We start from the raw sequence: 19,320 nt of genomic DNA on the forward strand, positions 1-19,320 counted from the left end.
GAGGACCTAGAGAGTTTCTTACAGCTGGTTTACCCTCGCAGGCAGTCCTCACTGAGAGAAGCGTGGTTGGCTTCAGGGTAGAGTGGGCCAGCTGAGCTACATCTGTCAATCTGAGCAACAATTCCATCAATCTGCCTCCAACGTAGTGAGACAAACAATGCAAGCATCAGCAGACCTCGGCCAACTCGCTCCACCCGAACCAACTCAGCAGTGTTCTGGGGAAGTTCAAAACCCTTTGGACGGGCTTCTAAACTGGCCACCATGTGCTACAGCTGACTGCAGGATCATCACATACTGAGAAGTTGAACTGTTTGCACAATACATCCTCTCAACACCCTGCAGTTGTTTTCTGTGGGCTCCTCAAACCAACATCCAGCTGCGACGGATCGTCACGATTTGGCCGCTGATTCCGTTCGGCTGCCCAGGTCTAATGAAGAGAAATTTTCTGTAAAAATTCATGTTGAGCAGATGAATAAAATACTTTAAATGCTTTCCAACTTGATCACTTCCCAGAAAGCCTGTTTCACTCGACTTTAGTCAGTAGCCTGCAGAGTGAAGTCAGCTGTAACCCGGTGACCTTGAGGTTTTTAGGGATTCTGGGTGCTGATCAAAGGCACTTTAGTGGGACAAATGACTGCTCACTTGAGATGGGGGTCATGTGGATCATGTGGATGGGATATTTCTTTACAAAACCACCCAGAAGTGGACGAACAGAGGGAGATAAACGGGAAAAGAGTGAGGGGGAACTCCAGAGGGATACAATAAAGGTCTTTTTGTGTCTTTTGGCCACTTATCGTAAATCCTGCCGTTAATCGCTGGTGAAAAGCTGTGCGACGAGTCAAGTACAATATCCCATCAAATCATCGTGAAATAAAAAGTTTTGACCAAACTTGTCAAGATTATTTGGCACAGGAAAGTGCGCCAAAAGCCAAAAGTTATGACTCAAACCGCCTGCCGTCTCAGTTCACAGAGCGAAACTCTGCTGTGACCTACAGCAGTTTAGCTTTGAACGGCCTAGATAATCTACCTTTTTTTGCAAGGTTGAATGAATAAATTTTCAACATATTTTCCAAAATAAAAATGGGTTTATACTGTGAATAAGGCATTTTGCCCAGGAGTCATAGTGACGTCAACACCCAGTTTCATCTGTTCTGATCCATATCAGGTTATTACGGTCCATGAAGAGTTCAGTTCGTCTCAGGACTTGTTCCCTCCAGATCCGAGCCCCATCAACCAAAGAACTGCATCCGTTTTACTGCCCAACGCTTACTTTCTTTTTGTATTATCGACTTGGAAGTCAAAAATATCTACCGGGTACAAATAATTTGCAGATTCAAATGGGGGAAAAAATGCACAGATTGTTGACCGTCATGTCAAAGACACTAAAACAGTAGCTACATCACTTCCAGATTCTGTACAAGATATTTTGATAGATTCAACAGATTTTGTTTTTAGAATGTGCTAATTGACTCACAAGTGTTGTAGGTTTTTACAGCCACAATAATCATCCTGGTTAGGAAGTAAATAGCATACGTTTCCTGTTAGTGAAAAAGAAATAATTAAATGTGCTTTGTGTAAACGCAAAAAGTAGGAACTTGATGAAGTGTCTGCATACCAAGCTGCAGTTAGAGCAGCAACTCCTGGCATGTCAGGCCAGGAAAAGACTGCTGCTGTTGCTTAGTTAAACGGGCTGACAGAAACGGGAACGTTTGAAGTTTCTCAGTTTCGTGGACATTTTGTCAGGCGTCTGGCAGCAGAAATTTCTCATTTGCTACTCCATAGTAAATAAAGAAATTAACCAAGATTCCCGTTGCCTGTCTATTTTGCCATGAAACCAAATGATGTAGTCAAAGTCTGCCAACTTCTTTCTCCTATAAAAGTAGAATACTTCTAATTTATTGATAAAAATCTGTTACTGGCCATAACAGGAACACTGTTATTATCGGTTATCAATACTGGTCCAAATTTTTATATGAGTGCGTCCTCTGTGAAAAAGGAAAAAACATACAATAACACAATTTTCCCACCATTTTCTATCAGCTTTAGCTGCAATGCCTGAAGACAATTCAACAAATGATAATATTGGCCTGCAGATAGCGGATGAATGCTACTTTTACATTAGCATTGCCTCAAACTAACACTCTAAAATAAAAAAATAAAAACAGCAATTTCTTACTGAAACATGTCTTCTGTAAGTACATTAATTGCTGGTTATGTAAAATTTAAACAGAACCTTAAATCTGTAGACAGATAGAATTTGAGTACTTTATTCTCAAAGTGAAGATTATCATTGTTTGTTTTAATCCATCTTTGAAATTGCTGAAATTTTGTGTTTTATTTTTGTTTGTCGCTAAAGGAATTTCATTGTGTTGTTTTTGTAATAAAAGGTATGATTTTATGGTGTGGACCCCAGGAAGAATAGTCTCTACTTTGGTAGAGACTAATGGGGATCCTTAAACAAATGGTGCTTGAAATGTGATATTAAACTACATACAGCATCCAAGCCGGGAGACTGATCTCCAGCTGCTCACCCTGTTGCAAGAAACGCCGCCGACGGCTTCGACTCTGAGCTCCCCAATAAAGCAAGGCCTGTTCAATTTGCACCACAGAAACGGTGCCTAAAGCACATGCAGCCGTAGCACGAGGTTAAACGGGGACACTAAAGACAGATAATAGATTCAGAAATTCAGAGAGAGAACACCCCCTTTCCCCCAGCTTCGAACAGCTGAAAGAATAAACGGCGGCACGCGCCACGAAACGGATCTCGTTGGAATCAAAAGCCCGTAATAGTCTGGGCCCGTCACACACGCTAGACTAAGGAAACTCTTTTGTTGAAGGTGTGAACAGCATAAAGGATTTTAGGATCAATGCACAGCAGTGAAAGAGCAAAGAAAAAATATCTGTCTTTTTTTTTGTTTGTTTTCTGTGGCAAACTTCAAAAACGAACAATATTTCCAAGAGCCGATGTCAGATTTAGATCTGCACGACGGGAGCAAAACCAACAGAAACTTCATTTCTGAGGGAGTCTGAATGCAACACACTAAATTCTGTCTCTTGATCGGTCACTTTCCAGTCTCTTTTAGGTGTAACGATTGGACCCAAATCTGCCCTTGTAACTAGAAAGGCCCACACAGAAGGCAGCCGAGTTTTACATCAAGATTTTTGCTTGGCGTCTCTAACCAGATGTTTGCAAAAGTACTAAAGTAGATCATACACAGATCTTTTCCACAGCTGCACACCTGTATTTCCCAAAGTACAAAAAAAAAAAGCTGGACTTTTCAGTTTGGAACATTTTTGACCCAGATTAGATTTCTGTGTCAAATTTTGGTCTTTTACCATTTTGTACGGTAAAAACCCAATAAAAACACCAAGTGTTTCTACGCAACCTTATAAAAGTACTTTGCCATATGAGATTGAGGCCTTTAAGTGCTTAAGTGAATTTGTAACAAATTACTTTAAGTCTTTGTACAAAATGAATTTTAAAGGTCAACATTACTGGAGGTGAAAAACAGCAGATGTGATACTAACTCACACTCAAGACCAGACACTTTTAGTGTCGATAAAATTCATAAAAGTTTAAAAGAATCAGATTTTTTTTTTTTTTTTTTTAAACGCCCTGTTCAGAAATTTTTGTCTTCTTTTGTCTCAACATCAACACATCAGCAATCCTCAGCTTGGTCTTTTTTTTTCTTTTTTTAAGTTGAGTGGCATAATGACAATGACAGCAGGGGGTCAAAGGTTACCAATAGCACATACCCTGAAATACATTAAAAACCACAGATCACCACTGCAAATTGTGAAACGTACATACATTTATTTTACTTTTTTTAAATATTTTTTTACATCTAGAACATGCTAGAAAACATGCGAGGCACTGATAGTAATTTATCCAAAATCAGAAATTCAACAAAAACAGAAAGCTTAGCGTTGGATGAAACTAAACCCAGCCCCAAAAACAGCATTTTGATCCTTTAGGGAAAAATATATCTGACAGTTCTGACATTCCTCAGACAAACGTCAGCAATAACAATGGATACCCTGACGACTGCACTCGCCTCGTCCCAGTCTTCTCGTCTGCGGCGGGACAAAGATGGATGCTATTTAAGATCTCCCAAACACGCACCAACTCCACCACTATTGTTGAAGGCTCTATAAATACACCTGCTCAGGAAGCACATCGCCACACTGACGCGGTATGCGAAGCACCGACCTCGCGTCGTCTTACACGAAGATGTGGTTCTGGTTGCAGCAGCAAGTTGAAGCGACAACCGGAGTGGACGTGATGGCAAGGACACAAGAAGCCAACTGGTCGATTGCAACAAAACGTTTCCTTAAGGTGGTGCCGAGACATGAAAGAAAACTATTCAAATTCTGTCCGGGATTTTGGACTGGGGGCATCACTGAGACAGAATAAGATGTTTCTGTTCTTGACCACTTCCTTGAATCAAAATACTTTGTAGCAAAAGAGCAAATGTTAAGACATGGGCAATAGCATTTGAGTCAAGATCCCAGTGTCAAAGTCAAGAAGTCAAGAGTCATCAAGTTTTGCTGTGTGTCCTTTGGCCAATCGGGTTTGAAGAGACCATACTGAAAGATCTCAGCATTAGACATAAAGAATCTCCCATTGAATCACATTACAAATGTGCTCGTTTAGATTAAGTGATTGTGATTGTTGAGGACATTGGAGTACAGGGAAAGCTACTGTCAAGTTCAAGAAACCAGCTGAAGATTATCTGACTTTTGTGATTTGCTCTTCATCCTGCAGGAAGTATGCAGGGGTACACAGTGGCTTTAAAAGGATGGACATGGTCAACAACAATACTCGGGCAGGCTGCTGTCGACGTCTGCCGAGAAAACATCGCCCGCACCGTTACACTCCTGCTTTGAGACACAAACCAGATAACGTTTCTCTCATACGCTAGTGTCCGATTTTGGCTCACCCGTCCAAACTGCAGCTTCAGTTTTCTTGTTCTTATAGCTCACAGATCTGGCAACTGCAACGTGTTCAAGGTCCCGACATGTACGCATGCACACAGATGATGCGCCAAATGTCTTTCTTGTAACAAGGGTTTACTTGCACTGCTGTTGGTTTTCTAACATCTCATACCAGACAAGGCATTCTCTCCTTACATGAAAAAGGGATTTTTGCCCACCTGAATGCTGCTCACAAGATATTTTCCCCAAGAAAAGGCTCTGCATGATGAAAACCTCCTTTTCGTTTTGCTCAACTTTGATTGTGATGACCACCGTAGCATTAACACTGCCTGTGTCTGGACTCAGTTGTCAAACAGTCACAGTGGGTGCTGCTCCTCTGTCGGGTTTAAAACCGAGCATCTCTGAGCTGAGGTTGAGCTTCTCCCCCCTGCTCGTGAGTGCGTTCACTGGGGCAGCTGGAGCTGTCACAGAAATGTTTCCAGCTCCACTCTCAAGGGCTTTGCCACTTACATAATAACCTGAATAAAATGTTAATGTCAGCAAGTTGGCGTCGCGGTACGGGCGTTCTCCAGTGATCGAGAATGAGACGGACAACTTGAGCGCCGGATCACAGAAGGGCAGAGAACAAGTCTCAGAATTTGAAAGGTAACGGACATGTGAGGGCTTTATTTCGTTGACAGGGAGCTGGTCGTCTGGTATGAGGTCATATAAGCCTGCTTTGACAAGACGTTTGCATCCGCCCACATCAGGCACAGCATTATGACCACCTGCCTTAACAGTGTACTGTTCCCTTCTTTTGCTGCCACTGCAGCTCTTACCCATTGAGGCGTGAACTTCACTAGACCCCTGAGGGTCTTATGTGGCATCTGGCACCAAGATGTTGGAGGCAGATCCGATAAGCCCTGCAGGTTGCAAGGTGGGGCTTCTACGGATTGGACCCGTTTGTCCAGCACATCCCACAGATGCTCGATTGGACTGAATACATCAAACTGATAGCATTCTCGCAACCAGCATTGACTTATTGAGGTTGCTTGCTTGTCTCTTGGATCAGACCGAAGGGGGGCTTCATTCCTTTTGTGCATCAACAAACCTCGGCAGCTGGTGACCTTGTTGCTGACAGATACTGACCACTGCAGACTAGGAACTCCCTGTTAGAGCTGCAGTTTTGGAAACGCTACGACTCTAGTATAAAATCGGGTCAAACGATCACTTGCGGCTAACAAATCCTGAACGTAGCTGACATTCACACCCGATTTGTAAAGAGTTCTCTGTTGTCAGCTTGTTTGCTGCTTCTGTTTAAGCCAATTCATCGTTTGGCTGATGAAGGCAGCTGAAAATGAAGCCTTAGCAGTTTTGCTAGGGATTTGTTTTCCAGCAGCTGTCATCAGCAGCTCTACAGAGTCTGCTCAACCTCCGCTACATCAGTGTATCAGCTCCAATTTAAAAGAGATGCATCTGAACGTCCTTGTGTCCAGTTATAAAAAGCAGCCAGGCCCCATCAGTCAGCAAGCGGGCTGATGGAAGCAGCAGCCTCGACGCCTGACACACACACACACACACACACACACACACTGAAAGGAGAAGGGGGGGGTCCCAGTCAGCTCTCAGCCCTGCAAAGAGGGAAGTAAGCGGCACAAAAACAAAGCTTTGCAGCCTTTACGTCGCCAGCAGCGCACATAATCATTCAGATCTCACTGCGACAATAAAGCCAGCAGGGCTGGCCCTGAATGGATCGAGCTCCACAGGATGTCACCATCACAGATCCATGGCAGCTCACATCTGCTGCTGCTGCACTGTATCGGACTCCAGCGCGCGCGCGCACACACACATACACAGCAACATCTGTGACTTACGCATTATGTAAGAAAAAAGCGTGACATTTTGTCTGTTAGGTGGCGGGGGACGCAGCGAGGCTGAAAACTCACCACGTCAACCGAAGCCTGTCGGCGTCAAGCAGCCTCCCGCTGGGTCTCAATGGAGAGCATGAGGCTGCAGCCGATGGACCGACTGACCGAGTGACAGCAGGCGGACCGCGGGACGTTTTCACATTCCGTCTCACTGACAGCACACACACATACATACATACACACCTCGAAGCTACGTGGAAACGAAGCCTTACCTCCTTCAGTCCGCGTCTCCCTAAACCTTCCTCTTTTCTGACGAGGAAGAGCAGGCGAGTCTCGCGCCTCCTGACCTACAGCTCGGGCTGCTTTCACCGCGGCGGAGGGAGGAGAAGAAGAAGAAGAAGGAAAAAAAAGGCTATCCTGCGGTACTATCCGCACCACGTCGTCTCTCCGGCGGCTCAGAGCTCCCGGTCTGCTGCGGATATCATCCAGCTTCTGTTTTCGTCCGTTCGGTGTGTTGTAGTCCTGGTTGTGTCCTCCTCCTCCTCTTGCTGCTGCTGCTCTCTGCTCCCTCTCTCCTTTTTTTTTTCTTCTTCTTTCACGTCCAGGATAGCTGCTAGTACAGTCAATGCTCTCGCGTCGCGCGTCCACACACAGCGCAGGGTGGGAGCTTTATGGCAGCAATACGTGTGGGTGGGTGTGATCGGGGAGGACCCTCGGGTTGGAATACGTGTAATTGTTTTCAAGTGGAGCGTTCACTCTGGACTACGTGTGATTCTCTTCTGCTCAGATTAAATATGTTGGATCTGATGGCACCCCGAGTCACACACACACACACACACACACACACACACACACACACACACACACACACACACACACACACACACCACATGACTGACATGGGTGAGGGGTGTGGCCAGTGACCCATCACACACACACCCACCCCCTGCATGCAGGGTTATAGCTGACGATTATTTTAGCAATCGATTACTCTGACGATTAATTGAGTAATTTGATAAAGAATAATGGCAGATTCATTTAACCATCTATGCTTATTTTGTACAATATTTTAAAAAAATAAAAACACAAGAAAACAAGTTATTTAATTCCTCTTTAAATGAGAAAATAAACTTTTTATCACCTAGAACGCAATAACTTAGCATTTCTTTCTTGAACGCTTGATCATCTGTAGCAAAGGATCCATCTGCAGCTAAAATATAATTCCAAAGTCAACATATAAAAAGCTGAGCTCTTTCTGCTTGACTCAATTTCAATGCAGCACAGAGTTGATCTGTTGATTATTATTTGTTATTTGGATTAACAGATTAATAATTGGATAGCAAAATTTGCCTAATAGGCTTTTTTTTTTTTCATAATTTGAACCAGATAAGCCTAAAACTGTGCCTCTAGAGGAGTTCTGGCTTAAACATATTTAGAGAAAAAGAAGGATTTTTGTGTGTTTTTTTTTATCTTAATTGGAAAAACTTCACAGTTTTGGCATAAAAGCTTGATAATTTGCTACTTGTAGCAATTCAATAACTTGACACTATGACAGGGTTTGTTCTCCTTGCTTAAGATTAGGCTTACAGCTGCAGAAAAGCATCATTTTTTTTAAATAGTTGACACGGATTAAAAGCATGACAAGTTACATTAGATGTATTAATTATAGCCTGGAACGTATTTCAGTGAGTACATTTGTAATTTATCTTAAAACTTAGTAGCAATTTGAAGTTAAAATTTAAATTATCTCTAAATATTTATAAAGAGGCTCTCAAAAACTGTCAAAACTACTCAAAACAAGGCTAATTATTAAGTTGACTGGAAGTTTATTACTCTACATCATGTTGTGATCGCAGGTCTCTTTGTCGCTCCCTGGTGGCCTGATTAGATAAAGCTGGGTCTCAGTTTACCTTTGCTTATGATTCCTACCACATTATAAATTTAAATGCCCTAAACATGGCCTTTTTTATTTATCTACCCATTGTTTGGGTAAAAAGAAAGAATTTAATGTATTTTTAAAACATGAGTGACACTATGAAGCATATTTCATGGTACAAAATGACAGATTTATTACATTTTTTTTCTTGAAATAAGTGTGGAATCTGAATTCATAAACCGTTCATGCTGACAACTTATCAGAGAGAAGAATTGATCAGATATTGTACAGTACCATAATGATGCCAGCTTTACCGCAGCTGAAGGTGCTGAACCAGAACCAGGTGTTGACCTGAACTTCCCAACACCAGACATGGCCCTAATTTAAGCTTCAGTCTAAAATGACCCACCAGACCAAATTCTTCAATCATTCTCAAACACGTGCTCGCATTCATCAGTGACATCACTGTGAACAGCGGCCTTTGGTGCAGACACACATCATGTTCCAGTATCACCTCCTTGCTTTTTGGTGTGTGGCAGACAAAACAGTTGAGTCCATGGAGAAACGTCTGCTGCCTACAATCACCAAAACAGACTGAGAGGGACTGTGAACCCTCCGGATGATGGCATACTGTTGTCTAAAGGAGTCAGTGGTGGACGTATTTATATGCAAACATTCGTGTGAAATGCCACAGTATCAGAGTGTCTCCCAGGACCGGTTCTGTAACATCTCCAACGTGTTGCCTTTGAGTTGTGGTTGTCAGTTATGCAAACACGGGTGTCAATGCTTCACCTCACAATTTTGCTTCAGGCACCACATCAGAACATCTGAGGAGTCATGAATTCTGACATTCTTTTCTTGAATGGGATTTTTGGATACTGAAAAAAATCAATCTGATGACTGGATGGATGGATTTCTGTGGCGTACGGTGGCTAAAGGGCCGTCAGCCACTCAGAAAATAAATAACAAGATGACAAAGCTGTAGCAGCTCCGCTCAGAGCGGATGAAAAGATGGATAACTAAGCAAACGCTTGGAGTTTAACACAGGGCGCTGCTATTGATTTACCATTTCCATCTGACAGTCAAGGCTGTTGTCTGTAAGCTACATCCAAGACCGCCGTTAAACTGACTGCATGCTAATGGGTTTGAAACCTACGGACTCATCCCTAGCAAGTGATGAGGAAGAAGCACTCTCTCTTTGACTTCCCAGTAGGATTCTAATCACCATTACCAACAAAGACGGCATCTTAAGAGTAAAGCTAGCATGGAGTTCGCATGACACTAGCTTAAAGCTAGCATGAAACACATTCAAAATGTGTTCCGTTAGGGTTCAGGCAACAAAAGCAGACGTCAGAATTGAAAAAAAATGGTTGAAATATGAAGAAATATTTTCAGGGACATTATTCACTCGGTTCATTTTCCCCTTTTAGTCTTGCTTGCTTTCTTCTCATCAGGACTCATTGTAGAACGTCACTTCTTGCGGTTTTGGGTCTTTTGGGAAATTTGTGTTTAGGGCAAAACAAGGTCATATGAATTTATTTTATTATTTTTTTTACAATCTGACTTATTTATTTTATTTCTTTTATTCTTGGGTTAAGCCTAAACAACCCCTCCTGTTCCCAAGAAATGTTTTGTTGAAAATAAATAAATCTGACAAAATTGCCTAAATAATGCCAGGATGTGGTTGAAAAGTGACAGATGTCTAAAGTAGCTGATCTACAAAGGTAGCCCAAATTGGCAAACTAAGTCTGACTTTTAGCAACTTTGGTCATAGTAAATTTATACAGGATGTGTGGGTTAAAAAAAGGAAAATTGCAATGTATATTTTTGGGCTGAATGAAGCTTTGCTATGACTATGACAATAGACAATAGAACTAAAACAAACTCAAAAGTCTAACGCTAGAGGGAAAAATGTCTTGTGGTCTTTTACTGAAGACAAAAGAGAAATTCTACCGCCGCTCAAATCTGATGCTGCTAAACTTTTGTTTACCTTTCGTGAACAAGGGAGTTGCATTCAGTGTCTTTCTTGTGTCATTTGCCTCGATAGCTCTTAATTCAGCACCACCACAGGTGAGGTGGCTGAACAGGTTTTTAAATTAGTTTGGATGGTTAGTGTGAAAGCAAACGGCAGCAGCTGAAAACGTCGAACCGGACTATCAGTCGTCGCCACCTCCTAGCCAATCAGAGACTATCGTCTTCTAACGCTGCAATTTCAGGCGGCGGAGCAGGTTCTAAAAAAGGGGCTGATACCAATTAGCTGTTTCTAGAGAAAAACCTTCAGAACTGAGTAGTTGCTAGTAGAAACATCTCCTGAAAACATCTTTTGGATCCCCAGACAGAGAGGCATGAGTCTTCACACCTCACTGATGTAGAGTCCAGTAGCGGTAAAGAGGAGGAAATGTCTGTTCAGGTCAACACTTCTTACTCTGCTTGGTATGTGATGACAGATGGAGGTGTCCAGCCACGGAGAAACATTTCATTCCATTTCTCTCTACATGCTATTCTATATAGACCTCCAGCATGACGTTTGGAGGTGTTAGGTTCTGGGGGTTTTTAGCTTTGGGTTGCTGAGTTGTCTCCCCACCAGATGGAGTCCGAGAGCTGGCGGGCTGTGGTTTCATTGATGACGTCATCCTCACACCAGAGGCTGATCATCTAATTGATGGCAGCATAAGAAGGGTGGAACGCCAGTACTTCGACGCCAGAGTGTCAACCGTAGATGGTACCTCCAGCTCCTCAGAGTTTTTGCTCAGAGTTTTTTCCTTGTCTCGAGATCTGCCAGTTATCCCCGTAGCTTGTATCATGCTTCATTGTGAACTTTTTCTGCTCTCCACAGGATCCATCCAGATCTGGTTGCCTGTTTTCTGGTTACCCAGCCATGACGTCTTGGGTACCTTCCCCATAGATGCCTGAAAGCCAAGTTTCATCCGTTTCCGTAAATTCAACTGCAATTCAGAAGTTTCCGACTGGCCGTTCCACCTACACCCCGCCGCCTTCAAAGACAAACTTTCCTGTCCGCCCTCCAACGCCACTTTCCGACCCACCAAGCCTCACGTGGAGACAACTCATTAGTTTGAAGGAACCCCTTCAAACTAATGAACCCCTAGATTTAAGTGAACCCCTGAACCTACCAGTCCCCTCCAAGCCGTTTTGAACTCACAGAGCCAGTAAGTTTACCCATCACCCATTCACAAACTCCCGTTTCCCAGCACTTGAACTCACCACACTCCCCTTGTCTTCTCAGTGCTCTGAGAGGAGCCAAGCAGTTCCTGGACCAGCTTCACTTTCTGTTTGCCTTCTGTAAATAAACTTTTCATTTTTTATACTCCGTCTCCTATGGTGTTCTTGCATGTGGGTAAGATCCGTTAAACCCTTCATGACAGGAGGTCTATGGTGACTTACCCCATTCTGGAATTTTACCTGGCCTCTCATTTCATTGCTGATACTGTTGTGTTAGTCCACAAATATGCATTATTTACTCTGAATTGCACTTACAAGTGGGTGTTTGAGGATGGTCGTCTGTCCTCTGTCTTTGCGTTGTCCATTGATGAAGTGGTGAACTGTTCAGGAAGCATCCTCCTTTCCCACCCAATGATTACTGAAGACGGGCCCCAGTCCCACTCCAAAAGCTGGAAGGATAAGCAAGCATATAAAACAGATAGACAGGTGTAAGTTAAATTTTCACGTGTAATGGCCATTTATTCCCATTTCCAAGAACATTAGTCATAAAACCACAACAAAGGATGGGGAAACTGCTACAGTCAAGGAATCTCGCAGCAACCTACTCATATTGAGTTACTGCCAAACAAAATAAAACGAAAACTGCACGCATTACTGAAGATTCAGTCCATTGCCTCACACGCCGATCTATTTTTGTTTTCGAACCTGCAGGGTTTTTGTGTAACTTCATTACAAGAATGAGTAACAGGTTCTTCCTCCCTCAGGCGAGCGGTGATAACAAGCTAGCTGTGAGTCAATAGCGCTTTCCAATAACACACCTTCCTGTCAGAATGGATTCAGTCAATTTAAAGGTCAGTGTCGCCTCATTTTGGGATGTTCCCGTGAAATAAATCCCCTTTTTCTTTTGTTATAGTACTGATACACTCCATGCAGTGAATCCAATTTAAGAAGATTTAGCAGCAGATCTCAGACGAAAACCCTCCTCCAGGGGGGAAGAGTGCCTCTTGACAGACAACACCTCTCCAGGCAGGGGATTGACCCTCTTTACCTTGGAGTGTGTGAGGGAAGAAACACATGGCTCGCGCTCCTGCGGCGGCCTTGAAAACATTCCACCTGTTTTTCACAGTGTCGGCTTCCAGCCCGGTGACATATTTACCAGCCAGACACACTGAAAAGGAAATCCTCCCTTCGGCCCCCGAGAGCTGGAATCCTACACTTGACTTGGTGAGGCCCCACCGGCTTCAACGCTCAGTCTGAAAAGGTGACTGAAGCTTCGTGGAATAACAAGAGGCAGTAGCTGGTACTGGCAGCTATTACCAAGGATTTTTTTGTCTAGATTTAAGTGCAAATATCTTTTAAATAAGACAAAACTAACTTGCAAAGAATTTTTCAGCAAGATGTAGGAGCTTGTTACAACTTGATAAATCATTAATATTGATGAAAAAGTCCTAGTCTTATTGGCTAACCCTAGCCCTAACCCTATCCAAAACTCAATTCACATCTTAGTCCTAAATCTCCCCCCTGATCCAAAAACAGTGTTTCCCCTTGTTTGATCCCCACAAGGAGCAGTGGGTCCCCACAATGTAGTATGTGTCAGCAAAGTGGTCCCCTCAAGGTATTACAAACAAACACACAGACACACACTGCATACAGCCCTGTGGCCATGATACTAAAAGCAAGCTCCATGCAGAACATTCTGCCCAATCATTGATATATGGTGCCAATGGTTTTTTTTTTTAAAGAAAAAGTCAGCTAATCCAGATGCAGATTTATTTAATGCTGTCATTTTAATGCAGTCCAACCAACAATAAAGAATGACTGATAGTTCCTAATTATGTTTTTCTTCCCTAAAATTCATGAAGCTCTTACGCTAAACTTATGCCTTCAGTGTAACAAAAATAAATAAATAAATAATAGTTACTCTGGACGCTCCATATGAAAATATACTTTTACACACAAAAATTCCACATTTTCACGCAAGGGGCGCAACTACACATTATTCAGGTGGATGCGAAAACATAAATCGGCGTCACTCAAATGACGGTTTTCATTTGAGTCACAGATTCCTAATCAAACCGAAATTTTGTTAGGAATCAAATTCAGTTTAATTAGGAATCAAATTGAATTACTAAGTATAAATTACTGAGTAATTTATACTCAGTATAAATTACTGAGTATAAATTACATGGTGACATTTATAAATGTCACCATTGACATTTATAAATAAATGTCAATGGTGTAGCTAACTGAACAAGTTCAGTATAAATAAGAAGAATCTGTTATGATGATTGACTAACTGTGTGATGAGTAATGTATTCCACATTAGAAATACCAAAGTTATGCTTCCACAGAAAATCCCTCAATTTCCCACTCACCTGAGATGACACACTGAGTCCTGACTTATTTCCACGGGTACATTTCTAATTTTCTCTCACGTTATTGTTTCCCAATTACCCCTGATGAGCTGTTTGCCCTCTAAGCAAGAAAACAAAGAGTACAGAGCCGAAAAAGTTGCTTCATACTGTGGAAATGATGACTATTTTGACAACTGATCAATCAGTCAACAGGAATCACAAATCTTCTTTTGATGAAGTCATCATTCCAAAAAGTTAGTCATGTAAATAATTAAAATAAAATATTAAATTGTTGCAAAATGTTCACATATACATGCAAATGTATACATTTTTTTCAACTTATCTTGAAAAAAAAGAAAGGAAGATCTCTGTTTTACTCTCTAAACAAGATAAAAGCTTTCTAATTGAGCAATAAGTTAGAACACCATTAATTTTTAATCGTACTCTATCTGGTTGAAATAATTTTGGCAATTCAGAAAAAAAATAAAATAAAGAAAAAAAAATATGTAGAAAATTAAATCAAGATTGAATAATAGTGGTTTATTTGACTGCAAACTTTTTCTTTTAGCATAATTAACACATTTTCTAAAAATGGCTGATAATTATGTCGGCATACCTCAAGGTTCTGAATTTGGACTCTCCTGTTTTTAGTTTGTATTTCAATGAGGCTTATGAGGTTTCCCCCTCTTTCATGTGTTCTGAGTATATTGAATGAACAAACTACAGCCTGGAAGTAGCGAGGTGTTTATTAACGAGAATATCTAAATGTATGACAAGTGGATAATAGTAAAAGGATACAAAATAAGATCAGAGTGACAGAAAGAAAAACATTAAAACCGAGAAAAACGGGGAGATTTTGAGAGCCCAGAGCAGGAGAATTGAGAGAGACTAATGAAGACAGAAAACACAAACGGGATCTTAATTAAACACAAAGGAGAAGAAGCCTAACAAAAAAACCCTGAAAGGTACAGTCACAACGCAAGAAAAAATACAAAGCTAAACGAAGGAATTAACTAATATTATATGACCTAATCACAATTGATAACACAGAGGAATCTACTGATGAGAAAAAAAACTCAAGTGGCACAAATGAAGATCCATGAAACAATCAGAAAACACAAATGAAAGCCAAAATACAAACACCAGGGGAAACTTACACCAGGCTGGAGACAGAAAATTCAACTGGTTTAGGCATTGGAAGAGTGGATAATAAAGTATCTTATCTTAAAAATAATAATTTGAAAAAAAAAATTGTTTTCCTATCAAATTGAGGTTTTAGAATAAGGAGGCTGTCGGCCCCCGGTGGTGAGGGAACGACGTTAGAGTTTAGGTTATGAAGTATTTGAGTAGTGCTGCACATCAGAGTAATAAAAGACGGGTAAAGAAGCAAACTGGATCTTTTGATAATTGTAAACGCCTGCAGCTATCCGCAGCAGATCCACGAGCAGCCACGCCGTAACCTGGCAACTGATTAAGAGGAAATGGACGATGACAATTGATGAAAGAATTTACCCAGCAGTTTGTGGCTAAACTAATCCCACTAGTGGCACATTAGTCCTATGACCTTCTCACAGATATCTGTTAAACCGTGTCACGTTCTGCAGCATAACTGCTAAGTTTAATATGCTTTAATTTATTTTAGATCATAGACTAAAACAAAGAACTGGAAAGTAGTTCTAAAGTAGAAAGAAAGTAATACGTTATGTTATTTATTATTACTATTATTTCATTGGTACCATTACTCTGATTTCTCTTAGTTATAGTTAGTGTGACCAGTTACCTACAGAACTCGCTCCATTAGTGAACACCTCTTGTTTCAATCCATCACATGGAACAAAAAAGGCAGAAATCTACCTTGGTTGTTTCATTAAAATATTGAGGTTACTTTATTTGGTAAAAAAAAATGTAGCCATATTAATAAAACACATAATCATCAAAAGTTTGTGGATCCCCGATTACTTTCATCTTGACATTATTGTCCCCAAACCAAAATGTCTGGATATTTCCTGTATTTGGAGTTTCCTAACGTTGATTGCAGCTATTCCAGACTGTGACGCTAGATGGCGCCGCAGCCCAGTTTTTGAACATGAGAGCGACTCTCACAACAAGCCCGGACTTTGACGTTGTCAGCAACCAAATGTGCTTTTATTAGTGAGCATATGGAGGTCCTACGACCGGGTATTAGGACCAGGTCAATAAAAATAAATAAATAGAATAAAATTAAGAAAACAAAATCAGAAAATTACCGGAGTGATATTAATACTCCATCGTAAGGTGTGAATTCAGCTATTTTTTAATTTTCGGAATGATGCATTTCGAACTTTTTGAAGTCTGAAATGCATCAGCAGGTTTTATGCTATATTAACTCTGTTTTCTTTGCTCTAGGTTTTCTGTTTCATAATATCCATGCTACAACAAACCTAATCATCAAATTTCTCAATAAAAAAGATTCAACGTCAGCGGAGGAAATCGGTTTGGCGAACAGATGCTCGGAAGTTATGTCTAATTGCAAAACTGATATTATTGCCGTGTCCTCATTCCTGAGCAGTAAATAAGTGTTTCAGTTGGAGACGTGAGACAGGTCATAATATGTTTGTACACAGAGTAGACACAGAGATGAACATCAGGCAACGAGTTCCTGTTCAACCTGTTTTTTAAAGTAGGACAGATTTCTAGAGTTGATAATAGGTTACTGAACAGTTCATTTGTCCAAAAAGTTTATACTTCATATCTCTCCTGTAGAGATCCCCCCAGAATGAGATAGAGGAAGATTTCCGGATTTCCTTTGAGATGACCACAGCTAACACTTCTCAAACATCTCAAAGTGGAAACAGCTGAAAAACCTGGTTTTTCATCCTCTATAAGCATGTTGGCAAACTATTTGACTTTAGCCAAAGACCGCAGATAAAGAAATGTTGGGTAAATGCGAGAAAAACAGCTGATCTATATTTAAGATACATGACGTTCACAATGAGTGAAGGTTCAACTCAGGTGGAATAAATATATGCTTCAACAAAGTATTTTCTAAGAAACATATTTATTTATTACACTTAGTATGGTAGTATGGTATGATACAGATAACCTGTGAAAAAAATCGAGCTCCTTTGCCCTGTCCCAGTGCAAACTAGAAACAACCAATCAGAGCCGGGAGGCGGGTCTTAGTGCTGCCAATCATGCCAGTGCGTAAAATGCTCCTCTGTTCCCCATTTGCCATCTCATATTACAGCTTCTCCTTGTCCGATAAAAGACTTTACTGTAATGATGGGTTGTTTCTCCACAATTGGCATATTTAGCAGTGTGTCCACAAGAGTGATTGACAGCGCTAAGACCCTCCTTCTTGTCTCTGATTGACCGGCAGAGGTGCAGGAGGAGATGGAACTTTTCACAATCTGCTTCATATTAAACCGTCACGGCACGATGACAATTTTAACAAAGAATATATATTTTTTATAAAATGTACATACCTCAGCTTTAAGGGTCTGAGCTCTTTTGCAACGACTTTACTGCAACGTTTTATGTAGGTTTTCAGATTTTGTTTCTGCTCATAAAAGTTATGACTAGCTGGAGGGTCAGGTTTCATGCTGTATTAACAAACATATATTACCCATAAATTCTCATTTCCATTGCAGCATGCTGAGCTCGATTTAAACTATGTCTATGTTTTTTGTTTTTTTTTTACATTTGAACCCGACGTTGTGGATTAGAATTTCAAATATCCCGCAGCCAGACAGATGGTCTTAATGTGCTGGGCAGGAGTTGCGCAATGCATCTTTAAAGTGTTACAAAATATCAGCGCCTGAGTTAGAAAATCTGCTTATTTCAGGGGACAGATGTTCAGACGGTTCAGGAAGTACTTTAGGCCCAGATGAAGAAGTAGCTTTTGGTTTGTAGCAAAAAGACCAAATAAACAAAAGAAGAAAAATAAGACTGCTAGGTTGATCCGCTACTCCAAACTGCCTTTAGGGGGCAGCAGAGGGCGGTGTGTTTTCATGGAAGCGTCGGCGCGGATTAGCTGCCCAATTTGAACTGTTCAAATCGGAGGGTGGACAGTGAGCGGCTTCTGAGAAAAAGGTGCAGCTGATGCTGTAACCGCTCATCTCCTTTCCCTCCGAGGTGCGTTTATGTAAAGTGACCGTAAGATTAAGGCCAGAAGGGGACTATCTGCCTCTTGTTTAGTTCAGGGGATTAGTGGCGCAGCTCCAGGGTAACATGAGTGATGCTGTTAGCGATGCTCCAGCGGCAGAGGACATATTCTGACTTTTTTTTTTTTCCAGTAGGACCCACTGTCTTGATCTGCAGCACATATTTCTTCTTATAGAGATGTGGGATGTGTGTTTTTGTTTCCAGAGAAGATTAGCTCCCCCAGAACTGCTTTTCCTCCTTCAGGACACACACACACACACACGCACACACACACACACACACACACACACACACACACACACACACACACACACACACACACACAGTTATAAAAAGGTTGGTTGCTGTTCAAGACACTCACAAATCAGCTGAGAGTGTTCTGGCTCAGGCGCTGGAAATAGATCCCCTTCTTCTTCTGACCCGGGAGCTTGTTGCCACATTTGGAGAGGATCCAGCAGCAGCGAGCTAAATTGATTATCAATTGGCTGGAACAAAGCTACGAATAAAGAAAATGCTCTAATCTCCTCGTGATTTGGCTACTCCGCTCGGATCTGGTTTCACTGGCTGACTTTCTGCTTTATGTCCCGTGTCGTTTCTGTGTGTGCATTGTCACAGATTTCAGCAAGTCATATTTCAGACTTTTTAAAGACCCTTTAACGCCACATCGAATGAAACGTAAGAGGGAAAAAAAACTATAGAGGATGGTTGGGGTATCCGGCTGTACTGCAATCAAGAGTAGTAAAAATTGTGACATTTTTGCTATTTGTGCGTCTGTCTGTTTGTGGCGCTGTTAGCTGCCAATTTTAACTTTTCATTCGGAAGCGTTGTGCTTTTCACACACAGCATATGGCTCTCTACAACCTTAATTAACCTCTAGTGCTTAGCTTAAAAGTGTTTTTGTTTTGCACTCAGCATGGTTTGGTAACAGTACGTCGATGAAAACGAACGTCGTCCTTAAACGTTGACTTTAACTTAAAAAAAAAAA

At 41.4% G+C, this 19,320-nt stretch overlaps 1 protein-coding gene and 1 long non-coding RNA gene across 21 annotated transcripts in view; one reads left to right on the forward strand and one right to left on the reverse strand.

The window, feature by feature from the left end:
- The window catches only part of LOC103465968 (unconventional myosin-IXAb-like), a 143,819-nt gene extending 131,601 nt beyond the window's left edge, over positions 1-12,218 (reverse strand). For 18 of the 20 annotated variants that reach the window (XM_017305261.2, XM_017305260.2, XM_017305266.2 and 15 more), the window contains exon 1: positions 6,861-7,048. In XM_017305261.2, the coding sequence (XP_017160750.2) occupies positions 6,861-7,015 (155 nt within the window). In that variant the 5' untranslated portion in view covers positions 7,016-7,048. The other 2 variants (XM_081607776.1, XM_008411207.3) reach the window with 2 other exon arrangements.
- On the forward strand, positions 7,485-11,983 carry LOC145551927 (uncharacterized). The gene is made up of 2 exons (XR_014087808.1): positions 7,485-11,380; positions 11,495-11,983. It is a non-coding gene; the product is annotated as an uncharacterized LOC145551927 (long non-coding RNA).
- Positions 12,219-19,320: the final 7,102 nt, after the last annotated feature.

This window comes from Poecilia reticulata, chromosome 6, assembly GCF_904066995.2.
Source record: "Poecilia reticulata chromosome 6, P_reticulata-male-v2, whole genome shotgun sequence".
NCBI lineage: Eukaryota > Metazoa > Chordata > Actinopteri > Cyprinodontiformes > Poeciliidae > Poecilia > Poecilia reticulata.